A 23,967-nucleotide genomic window follows, 5' to 3' on the forward strand; every position below is an offset into this window, starting at 1 on the left:
TCGCGGGGTCAGCAGCCTAAGCAGGGAAGCCCAGACTTTCCTCTTCGCAGCCACTTTGTCCAACTCTTCCCAGGGGATGCCGAGGCTTTCCCAGGCCAGCCGGGAGACATAGTGTGGGAAGACCCAATGTGTCCTGGGTCTTCCCCGTGGCCTCCTACCGGTTGGACGTGCCCTAAACACCTCCCTAGGGAGGCATTCGGGTGGCATCCTGACCAGATGCCCGAATCACCTCATCTGGCTCCTCTTGATGTGGAGGAGCAGCTGCTTTACTTTGAGTTCCTCCCGGATGACAGAGCTTCTCACCCTATCTCTAAGGCAGTGTTTTTCAACCACTGTGCCGTGGGAGATTTTCTAGTTTCACCTATTTGGGTCAAAAATATTGTTTGCAAAGCAGTAATTATAGTCTGCAAATGATGTGTTGTTGAGTGTCAGTGCTGTCTAGAGCGGGAGGCAGTGTGCAGGTAAAAAGGTGTCTCATGCTTAAGCCAAAAATAAACAGAAGATGAGTGCCCCTAAGAAAAGACATTGAAACTTAGGGAAGGCTATGCAGAACGAAACTAAAACTGAACTGGCTACAATGTAAACAAAAAGGGAATGCTGGACGACAGAAAAGACTTACTGTGGAGCAAAGACAATGTACGTCCGAACAGGACATGACAATCAACAATGTCCCCACAAAGAAGCATTGAAAACAACTGAAATATTCTTGATTGGTAAAACAAAGTAGAACTATCGCTCAAAGGAAGACATGAAACTGCTACAGGAAAATACCACAAAAAAAAGAGAAAACACCACCAAAATAGTAGTATTTTATACGTAAATAGTAAAACCTTAAAGTCACATCTTAAGTGCACAGGAAGCCAGTGCAGGTGAGCCAGTATAGGTGTATATGTATGTATATATGTATATAAAGGTATATACAGTATAGGTATATATGTATGTATATATGTATATAAAGGTATATACAGTATAGGTATATATGTATGTATGTATGTATATAAAGGTATATACAGTATAGGTATATATATGTATATAAAGGTATATACAGTACAGGCGTAATATGATCAAACTTTTTTGTTCTTGTCATAAGTCTAGCAGCCGCATTTTGTACCAATTGTAATCTTTTAATACGTTAATAATACGTTACAGTAATCGAGACGAGACGTAACAAACGCATGGATAATGATCTCAGCGTCGTTAGTGGACAAAATGGAGCGAATTTTAGCGATATTACGGAGATGAAAGAAGGCTGTTTTAGTAACGCTTTTAATGTGTGACTCAAAGGAGAGAGTTGGGTGGAAGATAATACCCAGATTCTTTACCGAGTCGCCTTGTTTAATTGTTTGGTTGTCAAATGTTAAAGTTGTATTATTAAATAGAGGTCGGTGTCTAGCAGGACCGATAATCAGCATTTCCGTTTTTTTGGGCGTTGAGTTGCAAAAAATTAGCGGAAATCCATTGTTTAATTTCATTAAGACACGCCTCCAGCTGACTACAATCCGGCGTGTTGGTCAGCTTTAGGGGCATGTAGAGTTGGGTGTCATCAGTATAACAGTGAAAGCTAACACCGTATTTGCGTATGATGTCACCTAGCGGCAGCATGTAGATGCTGAAGAGTGCAGGGCCAAGGACCGAACCCTGGGGAACTCCACACGTTACCTTAACGTAGTCCGAGGTCACATTGTTATGGGAGACACACTGCATCCTATCAGTAAGATAAGAGTTAAACCAAGACAGGGCTAAGTCTGACATACCAATTCGTGTTTTGATACGTTCTAATAAAATATTATAATCGACGGTATCGAAAGCAGCGCTGAGATGGAGGAGCAGCAACATAGATGACGCATCAGAATCCCTCGTTAGCAATAGATCATTAGTCATTTTTGCGAGGGCTGTCTCCGTGGAGTGATTTGCCCTGAAACCGGATTGAAAGGTTTCACATAGATTGTTAGACGCTAAGTGTTAATTTAACTGCTCTGCAACAATTTTTTTGAGGATTTTTGAAATAAAGGGAAGGTGAGATACCGGTCGGTAGTTTACCATGAGGTCAGGATCGAGGTTAGGTCTTTTAAGAAGAGGATGAATAACCGTTTTTTTGAATGCTAGGGGAACAGTGCCTGAGGAAAGTGATAAGTTTATAATATTTAGCACTGATGGACCTAATAATACAAAAAGCTCCTTGATCAGTTTCCCAGGAAGTGGGTCAAGTAAACATGTTTGTTTTATTCCATTTACACGTTGTAACAATTCCTCTAATGTTATTTCCTCAAAACGAGAGAAACTATTTTGGAGGGCAGTATCCGCCGTATATACAGTCGTATCTGTCGAGGAGCAGCAACATAGATGACGCATCAGAATCCATCGTTAGCAATAGATCATTTAATGGTAAATTTGTGAAATTTACTGTGATTTGTATAGCATTTTTCTCTAAATGAAAACAACTTTACTTTTTTTTCTGTAATAAACTGTGTTGCCATTTTGGCATTTACAGTAATGCCCTGAAAATTCTACAGTTGTTGATTGTGACGGTGTGGTAGAGTGGCCGTGCCAGCAACCTGAGTGTTCCTGGTTCAATCCCCACCTTCTACCGTTGTGTCCGTGAGCGAGACACTTCAGCCTTGCTCTGGATGGGTCGTGGTTAGGGCCTTGCATGGCGTGTGAATGGGTGAATGTGGAAATAGTGTCAAAGCGCTTTGAGTACCTTGAAGGTAGAAAATCGCTATACAAGTATAAGCCATTTATTTGCGGTAAAAACGAAAACTGGCCACAATTAAATTGTAAAATTGCATTATTTTTTTTTCATTTACATAAAAAAAACCCATCTACATTTCACAGTAAAATTCTAAAAAGTTTTTATCAGAAAAACAGTAATATACACTACATTTTAGGGTGAAATTATTGCAACTTACCGTATTTTTTTTACATTTTAGTTTTTTTTTAAATCAACTAATACATACATTAAAAAAACTGTGTAATAATAGTATTCACTGCTAGGCAAACATAACTGCGATGTGGCCCTCAGTGAAAACAACTCTGTTGTAGGTGATGGGAGTAACAGACATGACCGCACACATATCCTCTGGCAGTTTTGAGTCTTGGCCACAAAATGTCGCTGTAAACAGTAAGTAGAGCACCCTGTGTTTATTACACATTTTAATACATACTGTTGAATGAGAGTGTGAAGGTGAGGTGGCGACTTGTCCAGGGTGTACACCGCCTTCCGCCCGATTGTAGCTGAGATAGGCGCCAGCGCCCCCCGTGACTCCAAAATAAATGATAAATGGGTTGTTTTTGTATAGCGCTTTTCTACCTTCAAGGTACTCAAAGCGTACTCAAAACTACATCCACATTTACCCATTCACACACTGATGGAGGGAGCTGCCATGCAAGGCGCTAACCAGCACCCATCAGGAGCAAGGGTGAAGTGTCTTGCTCAGGACACAACGGACGTGACGAGGTTGGTACTTGGTGGGGATTGAACCAGTGACTCTCGGGTTGCGCACGGCCACTCTGCCACTGCGCCACGCCGTCCCTAAAAGGGAATAAGCGGTAGAAAATGAATGGATGGATGTACACCGACACACTCTGTCATTATGAGCACAATAATCCATGCAGCAGTGATATCTGACGGTGGCTACATTGGCACAGTGCAATACAAACAATCCAATGTCTACTTTTTTATCTGGATTGCACCAATACTTAGTGGCCTTTGCTTAGGATGACAATTGAAACAAGACCATGTGTGTTAATAAAAACATTGAAATGCATAGATAGCATGGATATTACATATCAGGGTTTTATGATTCTGATACCCATCATCCATGACTGATATCTTGCAATCACGTGTATAAACTGCATGTTTTTAAAATATATTTATGCTGAGTGCTTTTGACAGATTTAACAACATCAACACAATATTTAAACTGCTCTCTTACGGTGCCTCCAGAGCTGGGGTCACCAACGCGGGGCCCGTAAGGACCAGATGAGTTCTAAAAATAGCTCAAATAGCAGCACTTACCAGTGAGCTGCCTCTATTTTTTAAATTGTATTTATTTACTAGCAAGCTGGTCTCGCTTTGCTCGACATTTTTAATTCTAAGAGAGACAAAACTTAAATAGAATTTGAAAATCCCCAAAAATATTTTAAAGACTTGGTCTTCACTTGTTTAAATAAATTCATTTATTCTTTTACTTTGCTCCTTATAACTTTCAGAAAGACAATTTTAGAGAAAAAATACAACCTTAAAAATGATTTTAGGATTTTTGAACACATGTTCCTTTTTACCTTTTAAATTCCTTCCCCTTCTTTCCTGACCATTTAAATCAATGTTCAAGTATTTTTATTTTTATTGTAAAGAATAATAAATACATTTTCATTTAATTCTTCATTTTAGCTTCTGTTTTTTTGACGAAGAATATGTGTGAAATATTTCTTCAAACTTATGATTAAATATAAAAAAAAATATTCTGGTAAATCTAGAAAATCTGTAGAATGAAATTTAAATCTTATTTCAAAGTGGATTTTAACCTATTTAAAACATGTCATCAAGATTCTAAAATTAATAATCAGGAAAAATCACTAATGATGTTCCATAAATTAATTTTTTTAATTTAAAAAAAAAAATTCGAATTAGCTAATTTTTGTCTTGATTATTTTCGGTTGAATTTTGAATTTTAAAGAGTCGAAATTGAAGATAAACTATGTTTCAAAATTTTATTTAATTTTTTTTCCTCTTTTCTCCTCTTCTAAACCTTCCGTAAAAGGAAAAAAAATGTACAACAGAATGACAGACAGAAATACCCATTTTTATATATATAGAGATTTATTTATTAAAGGTAAATTGAGCAAATTGGCTATTTCTGGCGATTTATTTAAGTGTGTATCAAACTGGTAGCCCTTGGCATTAATCAGCACCCAAGAAGTAGCTCTTGCTTTCAAAAAGGTTGGTGACCCCTGCTCTAGAGAGTAGTCACAGCACTTCACTTTTTCAACATTTTGTTATGTTACAGCCTGATTCCAAAATGGAATAAATACATTTTTGGCCTCAAAATTCTACATTCCATAATGACAATACGAAACTATTTTAAAAATGAAACATAATATGTACGCAAGTATTCGCAGCCTTTGCTCAATAATTGGTTGATGCACTTTAGTCAGCAATTACAGCCTCAAGCCACAAGCTTGTCACACTTATCTTTGGGCAGTTTCGCCCATTCCTTTTTGCAGAACCTCTCAAGCTCCATTAGGTTTGATGAGAAGTGTTGGTTGTCATCCAGGATGTCTCTGTACATTGCTGCATTCATCTTTCCCTTTATCATGACAAGTCTCCCGGTTGCTGTCGTTGAAAACCATCCCCACACCATGATGCTGCCACCACCATGCTTCACTGGAGAGATGGTATTGGCCTGGTGATTTCCTCCAAACATGATGCCTGGCGTTTAAGCCAAAGAGTTCAATCTTTGTCTCATCAGACCAGAGAATTTTGTTTTTCATGGTCTGAGAGTCTTTCAGGTCCATGTTGGCAAACTTTTTTCTAAGAAATGGCTTCCATCTGGCCACTCTACCATTCAGGCCTGAATGGTAGATTGCTGCAGAGATGGTTGTCTTTCCGGAAGGTTTTCCTCTCTCCACGGACGAATGCTGAAGATCTGACAGAGTGACCATCAGGTTCTTGGTCACCTCTCTGACTAGACTAAGATTAATGTACAGAGACATCCTGAATCAAAACCAACGCTTTCCATCCAAACTGATGGAGTTTTAGAGGAGGGAAACTGTCCATAAATAGTTGTGCCAAGCTTGTGGCATCGTATTCAAGAAGACTTAAGGCTGTAATTGCTGCCAAAGGTGCATCAACAAAGTACTGGGCAAACACTGTGAATACTTATGTACATGTGATATACTGTATATATATATATATTTTTTAAATAAATTGGCAAAAAAAACATTCCCATTAAAATGTATGTATTCAATTTTGGAATAAGGCTGTAACATAAGAACATGTGGAAAAAGTAAAGCACAGTGAATACTTTTCGGATGCACCGTATGCCACCTGGAGTTTATGCATACTGCTTTTATGTGTCACGACTTGGACTATGAGATGGTCTGTTTTTCTCATGCAAAGGAAAGTTGGCACGAGCGAGACGTGAATGTAAGTACATATTTATTTATACCAACAAATTACAGACAAAGGAGGCAAACAAAAGGCGCGCACGAGGGCAGAGAACAAACTTGACTACAGCATAAAGTAAGCATATAGTAACAGGAAGGAAACAAGTAAATTAATAAGAGTTAGAAAGAGGATAACATAACTGTTGTTGTGTCAGCATTGTCACAGTCAGTACTGACTTTAAATTGGAGGTGTTGATACCAGAGGTACTATTAGTATATAAACAATATAAGAGTAATTACACAAATATTTTTATTTCTAAATCATTGTGTTGATGTTTTTGTTCATGTTTGAAAACTCGGGAATGATTCATTGGACACAGGAGGACTTTGAGAGCAAAAACCTACTTAGTACCGACCTCGGATAAGCTGATTGTCTGTACTTCCACAACTGTTGGAAAAGTATATTTTAAACTAGGGTTGTACTAGTATAGTATCGCGGTACTAATGAATCAAAAACGGTACTATGTCATAAACAACCTAAGATATAAAGGTGAAGTTATAACACTGAAACATTTAAAACATGGTTAGCTAGTTAGCGGCTAATGTCCATCCGCAATCGGCAGTGTTTTAGCTACTTTTAAATCACAAATTCTTGTCTCCATGGTGACAAATAAAGTGAAGGAGGAGGAATAGCTAAACATGCTTCACTACATTCTGTAGGAAGATAAAACAGCTCATCGCCATCACAATGGAAACAAATGGGTGGATCGATAACTGACATCCACTATAATGATACCAAGAAAAAAAGTGTATCTCGTCGATACTACTTCAATATTTTTTATCGTCACAAAATTTTGTTTATTTAAAAAAAAATTCATATTATATTTCTAAACTCAGGAAATACGTCCCTGGACAAATGAGAACTTAAATAATGACCAATGTATGATCCTGTATCTACTCGGTATCCGATTATACCAACACCTTTCCCAGCCTAAAAACAGTTATAAAAAAAAAAAAAACATGATTTCACTCAAAAGAACATCAGCGTTGGAACTGGGGGTTGAATCACCAAAAATGATTCCCGGGCGCGGCCATTGCTGTTGCTCACTTCTCCCCTCACCTCCCAGGGGGTAATCAATGGTGATGGGTCAAATGCAGAGAATAATTTCACCACACCTAGTGTGTGTGTGTGTGTGTGTGTGTGTGTATGTGTGTGTGTGTGTGTGTGTGTGTGTGTCAATCATTGGTACTTTAACTTTTTAACTTACCAATTTTAAAAAGGGCCTATGTTTTAGCTCAATAGTAGTATGCTGGTCTCTCACACAGGTATTGTGGATCGAGCCCCACTCGGGACAGTAGAATTAAACTACGGAGCCAAGAGAGAGAGAGAGTACACGATCCCTGGATGAAGCTGAGCTGTTTGTGATTGGCAGCTATGAACACCAGTCATTACGATCTGCCGTCAAAATCGGGGGCCCCTGATTGGGTGGGGGCCCTTGGTCTTCAGCCCAGGTAAGCCCGTGCATTAGGGCGCCCTCGGCTGCACACGTTGTGTAACGCAGCACTGGCTACAGCCCGCTGAGCAAAAGAAACCAAGAAATATTTTAATCCAGACACAGACCAGCCGTGCCGAAACTAATCCCTCAGAATGCTCCCAGAGCGGCTTTGGTATAAATGGCCGTGATATGACGGTGTGGTTATGAGTTTGTGCAGGAATAAGTTCAGTGATATAATCCTGTCACTGGTTTATGTGTTCATGCACACTGTTGATCCTCATCTTTGCCTTTCTGCATTAGCTGCATTTTCCCTGCACTCGGCCATATGGCGGGCCATCCCAACCGGGCAATAATATGCATGTGTGCGAGTGTTTACTGGGTTTGCTCCAGTAGCAGGTGGCTAAGGGGATAATCCAGGTAAAGCCACTGTGGAGTGGAGATGGAGCGATGAACTGAAGAAGCGGGGGAGGGTAAATAGACGGAGTAAGCGTCCTATGCATGGACAACCAGGGCTAATTCCGGCCTCCTAATCCCGGTCTCTTTCGCCTTCCCCCTTCTTCCTGCATGTTATCTCCACACCCATGGTTGCGAGCAAGCGGTGACCAGGTAGACGCAACTACTTCCTGAGCGGGACGAGGGTGAGAAAGGAGGCTGCTTTTGTGAATAACTAACGCACCTGTGTGAGCCTCATTGGAGGATGTAGCATCGTACCTCCAAAGAAGCACAAGGATAATCACCACCATGGGAGAAGCTCAGAAGGTACGTGTATACCGAGTTTAAATTTGTGAAAAAAGACCTGACTGTTGTACTTCTTTGATTCTGTTACTGTCACAATTTAAAGCAACAGTGCCTCGTTTTCAGCAGTTTTTGTGTCTGCAGTCCTTGATCACATTACATAGTGCACCATTGTATGAATGGAGGCTCTATTCTAAATGAAGCCTCAGATTATGTCTTACAGAACAGGGATCAGATGTGTGTCAGGGGAGCTTTGACCTCAAATCATCCCAACTTTTAACTTAGTTTGGTTGTATTCTTGCTTTTTGACACAGCAATACATTCATTTGACAAACATGTTTTAATTGTCTTTTTCACTATATCTTCCTGAGAACCAGCGTCCTCTGCAGTGGACATTTGCGTTTTACATAAAAGGGCCCTTTTCTTCTTTTTTTTTTGTTTTTTTTAGCAAAATGTGTATAACAAAACCCAAAACCGTAAATACATAGATAATACAACGATTTCCAAATCCCTTTAAACCTAAATTCAATTGAATAGACTGCAAAGACAAGATACTTAACGTTCGAACTGGAAAAAAATATTTTTTGCAAATATTAGCTCATTTGGAATTTGATACCTACAACATGTTTCAAAAAAGCTAGCACAAGTGGCAAAAAAAATAAGAAAATTGAGGCATGCTCATCAAACACTTATTTGGATCATCCCACAGGTGAACAGGCTAATTGGGAACAGGTGGGTGCCATGATTGGGTATAACAGCAGCTTCCATGAAATGCTCAGTCATTCACAAACAAGGACGGGGCGAGGGTCACCACTTTGTGAACAAATGCGTGAGCAAATTGTCCAACAGTTTAAGAACAACATTTCTCAACGAGCTATTGCAAGGAATTTAGGGATTTCACCATCTAAGGTCCGTAATATCATCAAAAGGTTCAGAGAATCTGGAGAAATCACCAAAAACCAACACTAAATGCCCTTCGATGCCTCAGGCCGTACTGCATTAAAAAATGTCTTCAGTGTGTAAAGGACATCACCACACGGGCTCAGGAACACTTCAGAAAACCACTGTCAGTAACTACAGTTGGTCGCTACATCTGTAAGTGCAAGTTAAAACTCTACTATGCAAAGCGAAAGCCATTTATCAACAACACCCAAAAACACCGCCAGCTTCACCGTGCCCGAGTACATCTATGATAGACTGAAAAGTGTTCTATGGTCAGACCAGTCCACATTTAAAATATTTTTGGGGAAAACTGTGGACGTTACCTAAGGCATGGGTAACTTACACATCTGTGAAGGCACCATTAATCCTGAAAGGTACATACAGGTTTTGGAGCAACATATGTGGCCATACAAGCAACGTCTATTTCATAGACGCCCCTGCTTATTTCAGCAAAACAATGCCACGCCACATTCTGCACGTGTTACAAGAGTGTGGCTTATAGGTAAATGACTGCGGGTACTAGACTGGCCTGTCTGTAGTCCAGACCTGTCTCCCGTTGAACATGTGTGGCGCACTATGAAGCCTAAAACACCACAATGGAGACCCCGTACTGTTGAACAACTTAAGCTGTACATCAAGCAAGAATGGGAAACAATTCCACCTAAAAAGCTTCAAAAATGGGTCTCCTCAGTTCCCAAACGTTTACTGAGTGTTGTTAAAAGGAAAGGCCATGCAACACAGTGGTAAAAATGCCCCTGTGCCAACTTTTTTGCAGTGTTGCTGCCATTAAATTTTAAGTTGATGATTTGCAAAAAAATATATATGTTTCTCAGTTCTAACATAAAATATCTTTTCTTTGCAGTCTATTCAATTGAATATAAGTTGAAAAGGATTTGCAAATCATTGTATTCTGTTTTTATTTACAATTGACACAACATGCCAACTTCACTGGTTTTGAGTTTTGTAAAAGAAATAGACCAAAAAAAAAAGTTCCACTGTGGACTACACTGCTTCTCAGGGGGTGTGATGTCATCTTTTAGTCATCCCTACCAAATGAAAGTGTGGTTACTGACTGATACACAGTCCTCCATGCAGGGCTTACTCTCCGTCATTGAGAAACTGAAGGGCTCCAGCGAGCAGGAAGTCAGAATAGTTCTTCTGGGTTTGGACAATGCCGGTAAGACCACCCTGCTGAAGAGCCTGGCCTCTGAGGACGTCAACACCATCACACCTACACAGGTGATGTGACAAACACAATATGATGATCATTAGGGGGGAGACATGCACTATTTGATAGATGTTTCAGTTTGACAAGTTACTTTCACTATTAGTGAGGGAGACATCCATCTATACACAAGTCACTGATGCTTCTGCAGACGTGTCAGTCTAATCTGTACAGATGTGTTACTATGGTAACTGAACTCTTTTATTTACCTTTTTTCAATTGGGCTCCTGATGTCTATATATGTCTATGTTTGTCTGGCTGTCCATTCATCCATCCATATATATTAGAGATGGGAATCTCTCAAGACCAATTCAATTCAATATTTGGGTTGATGATTTGCTTCAGAATTGATTCTTGTTTCAACCCGATTCCCAATTCAAACCGATTTTTGGATAATATGAATTGGTATGAAAATTATAATAAAACTAGGAATATTTTAGTCATCAAATAATATAGCGATAATTTTGTTGAATTAATCGAGAAATCGGGAAAACACACTTTATAACACCGGTGTCAAACTCAGGACCCGGGGGCCAAATGTGTCCCGACGCTCAATTTGATTTGGCCCTCGAAAGCCTGCAAATAATATGTATCGAAAAAATACTGTAACTTTTCTATTTTTTTTGTTATATATGTACTCCATGTAATCACAGATTATGTTAACTTAAATATTTTTTAATTATGCAAAAATGTATTATCAAACATTCAAACCATTTTTTAAGTAGAAATAAATACTAATAATAATGATTTCAAAGCAAGTTATCCATAAAATTGTATTTGGGTTTATTTTTTTACCCTTTGCGTTTGTATTTAAGGGTTTGTTGCATTTTTGTTATGTTTCACTTGATTGTAAATAATGTGGCTTAAGGGGGTGTGACGTTCATATGTTGTCAATTTGTAGTGTTTTATCGTTCATAGTTAATATTGTAAATCCCACATTCTTTAATCACATGTCTCATTCAGTAAAAAAATGTCAAATTCCATTCCGTTTTTTAAGGTGGTCTGTCGTAATGTTTTTAGCTTTCCGTCCATTTTCTACCGCGTGTCCCTTTTGGGGTCAATGGCGCTTATCTCAGCTGCATTTGGGCGGTTGGCAGGGTACACCCTGGACAAGTCGCCGCCTCATCGCAGGTTTTTAGCTTTCAATCAGACATTATTGTAAGTTCCTAAAAATCAGATATACCTGTCTCCCAACACATTTTCTTCCCTAAATTTGGCCCCCGCGTCAAAATAATCGCCTAGGCCGGATCTATCCACTAAACATTAGCCAAACGCGTGGTTTTAAAATGCAAATATTCCTAGTTTTCTGTTACAGTACAACATCAAAAAATCAACAATCCAAATGAAACCTGATTTACAAGCACACAGATTGGAGTTGATCCTTGTCTGATCCTCGGATGTGTTCATTAGCTGTTAGATGACCCCGCTGACAAGTGTTGTTATGAAAAACGGCAGTAGCTTAACACGGTGACCGTACTCTTTAATCCCTTCCTGCACGTTGTTACTCTGCTGCTGACACACACGCAGAGATGCTGTGATGATTATTTTCTTTATTTGTTTCCTTGTCAGGGTTTCAACATAAAAAGTGTGGCGTCTCACGGCATGAAACTCAATGTGTGGGATATTGGCGGGCAAAGGAAGATCAGAACTTTCTGGAAAAAGTATCTGGAGAACACAGATCTGTTGGTAAGTAATGTTAATGTATTGTAAATGAAATACACTTTTTTGCAGTCTGATTAAACATGCAGGGACAAATAAATGGTTTGATGCTCTCTTTCAGATTTATGTCATTGACAGTGCAGACAAAAAGCGATTTGAGGAAACAGGACTGGTGAGTTTGTGTAGTACCCTATTTTTCGGACTATAAGTCGCTCCGGAGTATAAGTCGCACCGGCCGAAAATGCATAATAAAGAAGGAAAAAAATACATATACGTCGCACTGGAGTGTAAGTCACATTTTTGGGGGAAATTTATTTCATAAAACTCAACACCAAGAAAAGACATTTGAAAGGCAATTTAAAACAAATAAAGAATAGTGAACAACCGGCTGAATAAGTAAACGTTATATGAGGCATAATCTGCAGTACATGATTTCCGTTTTGGTGCCGTTTTAGTTCAGTCCTTCTCAGTTTTTATAAGTTACCGCCAATGTTGATGTGATCCATTTTAATAGCTCCGGCAGTAGCGTATAGCAGTTAGCATATCATGACCCACAATGCACTTCTGCCATGATCCGTCCCGGCCAAATTCTTATTGGTTCGTGTGTGTGTGTGACGATTGCTGACATTTTCTCCGTCGCTCACGCGAATGAGATAAATAATATTATATGATATTTTAAGGTAATGTGTTAATAATTTCACACATAAGTCGCTCCGTAGTAAACGTCGCACCCACGGCCAAACTATGAAAAAAACGTCGACTTATAGTCCGAAAAATACGTTATTTTGAAATTACGGAGCAAAATTTGGGAATGGTTCCGAAAAATGAAAGAAAAAACTTCAAACCGTCTGTAATGTAGATATTTTTTAAACTGATGACCCCACAAATATAATTGTAGCTTTATGTCACATTTGCATTTTCACACAACCTCAATACAACAAAGCCTCAGAGGGAAACTGCACTTTTTTGGGGAAATTTTGTTTATCGTTCACAATCATTATAAGATACTTGACCATACATTTTTTTTCTCTCTTTGCATTCTCAATATTAAATACATGCTATCAAAAGTTCGCTTGGAGCCTATGGGGGTTGCGCAATATCGCCTTTACCTGCTTAGCACTCAGCATCAAGGGTTGGAATCGGGGGTTAAATCACCCAAAAAGATTCCCGGGCGCGGCCACCGCTGCTGCCCACTGCTCCCCTCATTTCCCAGGGGGTGATCAAGGCTGATGGGTCAAATGCAGAGAATAATTTTGCCACACCTAGTGTGTGTGTGTGTGTGTGTGTGTGTGTGTGTGTGTGTGTGTGTGTGTGTGTGTGTGTGTGTGTGTGTGTGTGTGTGAGTGTGACAGTTATTGGTATTTTAACTTTTGAACTTTATAAAGCCCTTAAAAATACATCCAAACTCCTCCATTAGGGTTTTGTATACATGATGTAAATATATATGTAATCTAGTAACGGGGACATTTATAATACCATTTTAAATTCACTTATTTTGATTATTTTAAGCATACAAATTGCATTCATTTAAAAAATGCATTATGACGTTTGCCTTTTTTTTTTCTTCATCACTGATTATTACTCACTACAGACTTTATGAGAGCCAACAAACATAATAAAACATCACTTACTGTCACTACTACAATGTCTGCTGTCATTAGGATGCCGACTGCTAGGATGTTCATATATTCCCATTTAGGTAAAGAATGTGTCATAATCCTCACAAAGAAACGGAGTGCGGGCGCGGGGGAGCCATTGATTGATTCATTAATTGAAACTTATTAGTAGATTGCACAGTACAGTACATATTATTACAATTTCTTCTTTATTGATTGTCACACACACTAGGTGTGGTGAAATTTGTCCTCTGCATTTGACCCATCCCCTTGATCACCCCCTGGGAAGTGAGGGGAGCAGTGGGCAGCAGCTGTGTTGCGCCCGGGAATCATTTATGGTGATTTAACCCCCGATTCCAACCCTTGATGCTGAGTGCCAAGCAGGGAGGCAATGGGTCCCATTTTTTTATAGTCTTTGATATGACTCGGGCGGGGATTTGAACTCCCAACCTACCGATCTCAGGGCGGACACTCTAACCACTAGGCCACTGAGTAATTGACCACTAAATGGTAACACCCAAATAAGTTTTTGAACTCGTTTAAGTAGGAGTCCACGTTAATCAATTCATGGTACCAAGGGTCTTTTCGTGCCGTTTTCGCCATTTTCAGGTTTTAAATGGCTGTGTTCGTGTACAAACTTGTCGTAATACCTACTCAGACTTCTTCTGTCCAGGTGAGATTCATGATTCATGATCCACAATAAACTTACCGGGAGCAAGGAAGCAGCAGACCACTCGATGATGTAATCATAAGGACACACCGAAATGATCATGGCGCCGCTATAAATAGTTTTCCTGCGTTAGCGCTTATAATAACAAAATCACTAATACTTGGTTGATATTCAAGTCACAAAATGTAAATGGAGTATTGATGGCTCTTTTTGAATGGTTATTTATTGGATTTTATGGGGGGAAAATGAGGACCTCCCATTTTTTTAAAATGTTAATTCACAAGTTAGAATGCATTAAAAAAAAATCCATCCGTCGTCATGTCTTTCATAATGATTGTTAACAACAGACAGAATCCCCAAAAATAGTGCAGTTCCCCTTTGAAATGTATCTAAATTGACTGACACACAACAGCGTGTAGACAAACCACAGAAAAGTCTATTTGTTATCACATTCGTCATTGTTTTTATGTTTCTGAACAAGATCACAATATAAAGTTAAAGCCAAGCATAATTCACATGAAAACTAGAGCGGTAAAGCATTGGGAGTCACTTTTTTTAGGTACTTGTACACAACCTAACAAGATTCCTGAGCTGCACTGAATGTTAGAAAGAGCTCTCAGAGTGATAAAGTGCAGTTTATACACCAGTTCAGTGGATGATAATATATCGTAGTTAATAATAGGAGAGCATTGCTCAGAGGGTAGAGCGGCTGTGCCAGCATTTGGAATGTGACGTATAATGCAAAACTCTTGGGTATCATGCAGGTATAGTAAAAGCGCTATATAAATACTGACCATATACCATTTCAAGACTGCCCGGAATAAGGATGGTGTAAATATATGAGAATTTAAAAGCACAAACAAGCATGACAGACTAGTCTGTAAAAGGAGACCTGTTTAAAGAATGACCTTGCAGATTAACCTCGCAGGCCCTTGTTCTCTCCATGTCAGGGTTTACCGAAAACTCACACATACTGATCATTACCTACTTTTTGACCCATACCACCCACTAGAACAAACACTGGGCATTATCAGAACCCTACACCACAGAGCTGATAATGTTCCTAACAGCCCACAGGCCAAAGAGAAGGAGCATTGGCATTTGAGTGAAGCCCTCAAAACCTGTGGTTATCCCAGATGGTGGTTTGTGAAAAGTGCACCCAGTTCCAGAAATAACAAAAACAGAGTGAACAGACACAAAAAACATTGCCATTCCATATGTATCAAGTCTATCTGAGGAACTCAGAATATTTTTTAGCCAACACAACATCCCTGAACACTTCAAACCAGGCAACACCCTGAGACAGAGATCAGTGCATCCTAAAGACTGCAGTCCACACCCACAAAAAAACAATCTGGTGTATGCTATCCAGTGTAATGATTCATATATTCGGGAAACAAATCAACCACTAAGTTGATGTATGGCTCAGCATAGACGGGCGAACTCTTGAGGCCAACACTCAGCTGTCTACCTGCACCTCAGGGAGAAACAGTTCTCCTTTAAGAACAAAAATGTTCAGATTCTGAACAGGGAGGACGCATGGGACGGAGTTGGAGTGAAGGAAACCATCTATGGATTCATTGGATTTATATTATTTGTTAAGGTTCATCTCAGGATATTCAATCGATCGCATCTGGACTGTTTGGTTTGGTCTGGAAGACGTTTCGCCGCTCATCCGAGTAGACTTCATCAGTTTGTGCTTACGGACTTAGATTGGTCAGATCTAGTCCAGCAGCTGTTTATACTCCAAAAAAACAGGAGGCTGTTGCTGGGCAAGGATGGTTTCGCCATGTCGTGGTGAGAAAACAAAAACGTTTTAATGCAAACGAGCAATGCTAACTGTCAAAGCCAACGAGAGTTGTTGAAGTGTAAATTCATCTCATTAGCATTGAGGTATGGTGTGGCAGAATGATCGCTGTGGATCGATAACTACCAGTCCAAAATAGTCTGAATTCCTCGCATAAGCATTTCATTCAGTTGTAAACAAATGGCACAAATGTTTCTAACTCCTGTTATTTGTGTTGCGTGCGACCAGTCTTCCTCTCAGGGAATAAAACACACTGGTCAGTCCAAGTTCTTTTGAATTTCTATAATATTACAATTCTGTCCATGTGGTCTAAAACATTGTTTGATTTACAGACTTCATTACAGACTCCTATTGCAGATTTTACAAATGGTTCTGCTTACCTTGATTTCTGTTTTGGGGCCAGCTGAGTCTGTCCAGAAGAGTGCAAGAAACGTCCAATCCTCAACGTGTCATCCTGAACGAGCCCCCAAATTGTTGTCTTCCTCTCAGGGAATAAAAAACACAGATTAATCCCAAATTCTTTTGGATGACATATATGTTGAGTAAAAAGGACCCCAGAGACAGAATGGTACAATAACAAGTTTTACTGAAGCTCCAGGAGACCACTTTGTAAGGGCTGGCATCAGCAAGAAGAGGTCTAAATCCAAACCAAAAGAGTCATCTTATGTAGAGCAAAAACAGCCCCTCTCGCCCAGAAAGGAGCACAACTGCTTCTTCAAAACAGATAAAAACTTGCCAAAACAGCTCTGTGAGCTGACCAACAGGAGCCCTTAACACCAAACAAAGAGTTTACTAACGAACATAAGATAAAAGCTAGGAGATCACGAGACGACGGACTACATGGGAAAATACTGACTGCTTTAAACATGACTGGATTAAGAAAGAACACTTAAAAAGATCTCATTCTCACATTTGTTGGAGGCTCAATTGCTGAGTCCTTTAGGATTGGTTGAAAGGACAGTGTTGTACGTGGGGGACAGGAAATGTTGCAGACCACCTCCTCTGTTTAGAGATGGCTTTTCAACGTTGACATAGATGGCTTCCCTCACTCCTCTCTCGTACCATCCGTCCTCCATGTCCAGAATCGGTACATTTTTGCTCTCAAAGGAGTGCCGTTTCCTCCTGACATTATAGGGTGACAACTGAACTGAATTCATGATTATTTTTGTGATGATTTCAATTTAGAGTAGAAGAGAAAGTACTTTATTGATCCCTTGGGGCAATCAGCAGTAGACAATAAACACTGAGGTATTTTTTACATGTGAATAATATAAATACAGTCTATTGTAAAGTATTATTCACATGTGAATTATATAAATAAAGTCTATTATACAGCATTATTCTCATGTGAATAATATACATACTAGGGCTGCAAATATTTGGGTGTCCCATGATTCGATTCCATATTGATTCTTGGGGTCACGATTCGATTCAAAATTGATTTTTTTTTTTTCAATTCAACACAATTCTCGATTCAAAAACGATTTTTTCACGATTTAAAAGAATTCTCTATTCATTCAATACATAGATTTCAGCAGGATCTACCCCAGTCTGCTGACATGCTAGCAGAGTAGTAGATTTTTTTTAAAGCTTTTATAATTGTAAAGAACAATGTTTTACCAACTGATTGCAATAATGTAAATTTGTTTTAACTATTAAACGAACCAAAAATAAGACTTAGTTTCCAGCTTATGAGATGCCATGCAAGTGTAAGCCACTGTGACACTATTGTTCTTTTTCATTATTTTTATAAATGTCTAATGATAATGTCAATGAGGGATTTTTAATCACTGCTATGCTGAAATGATAACTAATATTGATACCGTTGTTGATAATATTCATTTTTGTTTCACTACTTTTGGTTTGTTCTGTGTGGTGTTTGTGTCTCCTCTCAATTGCTGTTTATTGCAGTTCTGAGTGTTGCTGGCTCAGGTTTGCTTTTGGAATTGGATTGCATTGTTATGGTATTGCTGTGTAGTGGTTTGTTGCATTGATTAAAAAAAATATATACATATATATATCGATTCTGAATCGCGATTCAAATTCGAATCGATTTTTTCCCACACCCATCATAAATACAGTATATTATACAGAATTATTCACATGTGAATTACGTAAATACAGTCTATTATACAGAATTATTCACATGTGAATAACATAAATACAGTCTATTATACAGCATTATTCACATGTGAATAATATAAATACAGTCTATTATACTTCAATTCTATTCATGATATGATTCTCTGTCTTGTAACTTTAGGCGTCTTTAAAACCCTTTGAATTATCTTGAGTGAGACACTTGCTGTATTTGTACATGATACGTATTTTGGAAATTGTCCAATATATAAAATTAACAGTAATATTCTGCACCCTTCCGGAATAGTTAAGTCTGAGAAAGTACAAAATGATTCAATAAACAAAGTTTTGCTAAAATGATTTTTATCTGACGCACGTCTGCCTTGCAGGAGTTATCAGAGCTGATTGACGAGGAGAACCTGATGGGCGTGCCGGTGCTGATCTTTGCCAATAAACAGGATTTGGCCACTGCATCGCCGGCCAGTGAGATCGCAGAGGGCCTCAACCTCCATACGTACAGAGACCGGGAGTGGCAGATTCAGGCCTGTTCAGCCGTGTCTGGGGAAGGAGTGCAGGTCAGCTCCAAATTTAGCAGCCCAACTCACCTCCACTTAAGTCGTTTTTTTCACCACTGAAGCGCCACATTCTGTAATCAGCCACACTCTCTAATAATCAGACGCATTTTGTAATAATCAGACGCATTTTTTTAATAATCTGCCACACTCTGTAATAATCACCCACATGTTGTAATAATCAGCCGCATTTTTTATTAATCAGCCACATTCTGTAATCAGCCACATTTTAAGTCAAAAGTTAAAGATTGTCACACACATACTAGATGTGGCGAAATTATTCTCTGCATTTGACCCATCACCCTTGATCACCCCCTGGGAGGTGAGGGGAGCAGTGAGCAGCAGCGGTGCCGCGCCCGGGAATCATTTATGGGGATTTAAACCCCAATTCCAAGCCTTAATGCTGAGTGCCAAGCAGGGAGGTAATGGGTCCCATTTTTATAGTCTTTGGCTGGGATTTGAACACACGACCTACCGATCTCAGGGCGGACACTCTAACCACTAGGCCACTGAGTAGGTCATTTTGTAATAATCAGCCACATTTTGTAATAAACAGCGACATTTTGTAATAAAATTCATGACTGCGCTTTGTTTTAAACGATGCGTTTTGTAGTAACTTGTTACATGTTGCACGAGTTATTATTGTTGTCTTTGTCAGGGACTAATGTCGGTCTTGAACCCCAAGATGCAGAGATGGCAGGCGTAGCGCAGGAAAATATGATTTTAATTTTTTAAAAACTAAATAGTGCATCTGGTAGGTGCACGTGCAGGGAAAACAAGAACCAGGAAACCGGCTACAGGATACAATCATGGAGCCCTGACTGGAGGGCGAGGCAGGCATAAAATAGCAGACTGATTGGCAATTGCAACCAGGTGTGCCAGGCTGGCACTCAAGGACAGGTGAGGGAAACGAGCGCTTAGGGATACATGCAGGAAATGGAACCAAAATAAGAGCGCTGACAGGAAATATACACAAACACAGAGGAAAACCCAAACATAACCAAACTGTCAGTAACAAGTCTAGCAGTCTTGTGTTGAATAAAAGGTAGCAATTGGAATAGATCACTTGATTGGAAAAACGATGAAACATTTAATCTTTAGTAGAATTACTTTAAAGAATCATATAGGATTTTTTTATTAGCGAAGCATAAATTAAGTGAAGTTTTATTGATTAAAAATGGAGAATAAGATTACAAGCAAGAGAGTATCACTGACCAGTAGGGGTGCTAAAAAAAACTGAGTCATACTTTGTTAAAAAAAAAAAAAAAAAAAACTTTTTAAAAGTTATTTAAAAAATATATTTTTTGGTCATGTCCATGCTTACTCGCTGCATACGTATATGTGTTTGATTGATTGATTGAAACTTGTATTAGTAGATTGCACAGTACAGTACATATTCCCTACAGTTGACCACTAAATGGTAACACCCCAATAAGTTTTTCAACATGTTTAAGTCGGGGTCCACGTTAATCAATTCATGGTAACCAAAAGGAGGTTTTGTAACCTGTTTTGAAAATGTTTTATTCTAATTCTTATACCAAATAATACATTGTGAGAATTGGTTTAAATCGCCAATCGTGTTGAATGGAAACATTACCCCAGGAATTGTAATTAGTTCGAATCTTTAAAATGCCCAAAAAATTCCCACCTCTACTGACTAGTGTACTGCAATGTATTTTCTGATGCTTTATTATACACCAGGGATTCTCAAACTGTAGTACACCTACCATTAGTGGTAAGAATCACTTACCTAAATATTTAAACACAGTGTTACTGTTCAAACTATGTGTAATGATAGAGTGACTAAAAATATTAAATACCTTATTTCCTTGAATTGCTGCAGGGCATATAGTATGCGCCTGCCTTGAATTACTGCCGGGTCGAACTCGCTTCGCAAAATAATTAGCGCATGCTTAGTATTACCGCCTGGTCAAACTCGTGACGTCACAAGTGACACTTCACCTGTCATCATTTTCACATTTCAATACCGGTAATTTGAAATCGCATAAAGAGAAGAAGATTAACAGCTATTCAGTAGGATTTAAGGTCCAAGCTTACACCACACTCAAATTTTTACTGCATGCCTTTGGTAAGTGCCGGAGTGAGAAGAGGTTTTAAAATAATTAGCGCATGCTTACTTTTACCGCATGCCTTTGGTAAACGTAGGAGTGAGAAGAGGTTTTAAATTAATTAGTGCCCCAGCGGCAATTCAAGGAAATACGGTATGCTCGATAAAATAAAACTACTGCCTTTTTTTAATGTTAACTTAGGCATACTACGCTACTGTATTTTAATGTTGGTCAATATGTTACTACTTGGAAAGCCAGGTTTTTTTTGAGGTGGTATTTAGTAAAAAAAAAAAAAGAGTTGAAGAAACACTACATGATACTCATAACAAAAAACACTAATATAAATTAATCCATCCATCTTCTATCGCTTATTCCCTTTGGGGTTGCGGGGGGCGCTGGTGCCTATCTCACCTAGTACACCCTGGACAAGTCTCCACCTCATCACAGGGCCAACACAGATAGACAGACAACATTCACACACTAGGGACCATTTAGTGTTGCCAATCAACCTATCCCCAGGTGCATGTCTTTGGAGGTGGGAGGGGCCTATCCCCAGGTGCATGTCTTTGGAGGTGGGAGGGGCCTATCCCCAGGTGCATGTCTTTGGAGGTGGGAGGGGCCTATCCTCAGGTGCATGTCTTTGGAGGTGGGAGGGGCCTATCCCCAGGTGCATGTCTTTGGAGGTGGGAGGGGCCTATCCCCAGGTGCATGTCTTTGGAGGTGGGAGGGGCCTATCCTCAGGTGCATGTCTTTGGAGGTGGGAGGGGCCTATCCCCAGGTGCATGTCTTTGGAGGTGGGAGGGGCCTATCCCCAGGTGCATGTCTTTGGAGGTGGGAGGGGCCTATCCCCAGGTGCATGTCTTTGGAGGTGGGAGGGGCCTATCCTCAGGTGCATGTCTTTGGAGGTGGGAGGGGCCTATCCCCAGGTGCATGTCTTTGGAGGTGGGAGGGGCCTATCCCCAGGTCCATGTCTTTGGAGGTGGGAGGGGCCTATCCTCAGGTGCATGTCTTTGGAGGTGGGAGGGGCCTATCCCCAGGTGCATGTCTTTGGAGGTGGGAGGAAGCCGGAGTACCCGGAGGGAACCCACGCATTCACGGGGAGAACATGCAAACTCCACACAGAAAGATCCTGAGCCCGGGATTGAACCCAAGACTACTCAGGACCTTCGTATTATGAGGCAGACGCACCAACCCCTGTACCACCGTGCTGCCCACTAATATAAATACGAAACAGAAAAAAAATATTTATTCCCTCAATGACCAATTGCATGTTGTTGTTTTTCAAAATGTTGTGATGGAGAATCTAAATATTGCGAAAGCTATTAAAAATCTGGTAGTTTTACACAAAGAGGTCAAACATTTATATGGGGTGGTGACTTTCATATTTGTATGTAAAAAGGCTACAAAAATGTTTACAAAGTATTTGTGATTACGCTCAAAGTGTAAGCTTCTATTCGATATAATGTGCCTTTTTTGCTCTATTTTGCCCAGTTTTGGTGTTATTAGTATTTCTACAATATATCGTGGGTCGCATTTTGAGCAGCTATTTAAGTGTTTCCTCTTCCTGCAAACGCTTATCTTCTTTTTCTCTAACAGGATGGCATGAACTGGATTTGCAACAACATCATGAACAAGAAGAAGAGAACAACAACAACAACACCAACAACAACAGCAGCAGCGACCTGACATCACTTCCTGTCTCTTGTCATGGTATAAATACGTTGTTTCTGAATATACAGTAGCTCCTAGTTGAAATACAGTGAGAACATTAGGCATGGTTGATGGTGTAAATGCAAGCTTTTACTGCGTTACAACTTCTAACATCTCTACCAATATTGTAGTTGTTTGTGGGTGTAATAATCCGTGTGTTGGAGATTTCTGAAAATAAAATGTTGAGTCTTGTCCTTTTTCTTTGGCTTTTAAGCCATTTTCTATTCTTTTTGAAGAAAATGTTTTCTAACATGGCTGGTTTTTGTCGTAATGTGTACTGTGATGGGGTTTGTTTTCCCGGAACGCAAAGGAACTGACCGGTTGTGGCATGAAGGTAAAGACATATTTAATTTTTTACTCAAAAAGTGCAAAACTTACACATCGGCAGAAACAATGGACAAGAATCCAAACTTACTTAGCAGGGCATGAACAGCAAAATCAGAGTATTGACAATAGTCATAACCGGAGTGTCGAGTTTGACGCCAGGCCGACTGCCTGGCAACTACAAACTTAAATAATACAGACATGATTAGTGACAGGTGCGTGAGTCCGAACACATGACAGGTGAAACTAAATGGTTGTCATGGTGACAAAACAAGAGTGCACAAAGAGTCCAAAAACCAACAGAACAAAACATGATCACAAAGACATGACAGTTTTATGATAAGAGAATGTTTACTGTCATATGCACAATAATACCATCTTTCACGCAGAATGCTGGCAACATAAATCATATAAAAGGTACATTACACACACACACACATATATATATATATATAGATATATATATATATATATAGTATACATACATATATGTATGTATACTGTACCAACTTTATTTATAAGGCCCTTTAAAAACAACCACCATTGAAGAACAAAGAGCTGTACACCACAAAGAAATACAGGCAAAGGACAGACTAAAAAATAACATCTAAAACAGAAGTAAAATACACACTGAAAAAAAAAAAGTAAATACAAATTATATCAAGAACAACAATTTGTTAGATAAAAACAGTTTAAAGTCTCATGCTGGGTTAAAAGCCAGTGAATAAAAAAATATGTACTGTATACCGTGCATATATACATATATATACACCCCTGTGACATATGTGTACACACATATATATATATATATATATATATATATATATATATAGATACGCTTTGCAAACAAAATTAGCAGATAGAAATCATTTTAGCTGCATGTTTAAACTGTCATAATTTGAGCGGTCTGTACTGTAGTTATAGTTTTCATGTACCGTATATAGTGTTTTAACAG

At 39.2% G+C, this 23,967-nt stretch overlaps 2 protein-coding genes across 3 annotated transcripts in view; one reads left to right on the plus strand and one right to left on the minus strand.

Annotated features, from left to right (window-relative positions):
- The window catches only part of rgs14b (regulator of G protein signaling 14b), a 56,830-nt gene extending 46,333 nt beyond the window's left edge, over positions 1 to 10,497 (minus strand). The window contains exon 1 of the mRNA XM_061902113.1: positions 10,332 to 10,497. The gene's annotated coding sequence lies outside the window, so the exon portion shown is untranslated. The remainder of the gene's footprint in view (positions 1 to 10,331) is intronic.
- arl3l1 (ADP ribosylation factor like GTPase 3, like 1) lies at positions 8,109 to 22,879 on the plus strand. Of its 2 annotated transcripts, none has more exons than XM_061902115.1 (6): positions 8,109 to 8,363; positions 10,377 to 10,520; positions 12,076 to 12,192; positions 12,287 to 12,337; positions 18,727 to 18,912; positions 22,575 to 22,879. In XM_061902115.1, the coding sequence occupies exons 1-6, from the start codon at positions 8,346 to 8,348 to the stop codon at positions 22,662 to 22,664; spliced, it is 606 nt and encodes a 201-aa protein (XP_061758099.1). In that variant the 5' UTR covers positions 8,109 to 8,345; the 3' UTR covers positions 22,665 to 22,879. The 2 variants fall into 2 exon arrangements, with proteins under 2 accessions (XP_061758099.1, XP_061758098.1); XM_061902114.1 differs by having other exon boundaries at positions 8,111 to 8,363; positions 10,365 to 10,520.
- Positions 22,880 to 23,967: the final 1,088 nt, after the last annotated feature.

The sequence above is a fragment of the Nerophis ophidion genome, linkage group LG05 (genome assembly GCF_033978795.1).
Source record: "Nerophis ophidion isolate RoL-2023_Sa linkage group LG05, RoL_Noph_v1.0, whole genome shotgun sequence".
Classification (NCBI taxonomy): domain Eukaryota; kingdom Metazoa; phylum Chordata; class Actinopteri; order Syngnathiformes; family Syngnathidae; genus Nerophis; species Nerophis ophidion.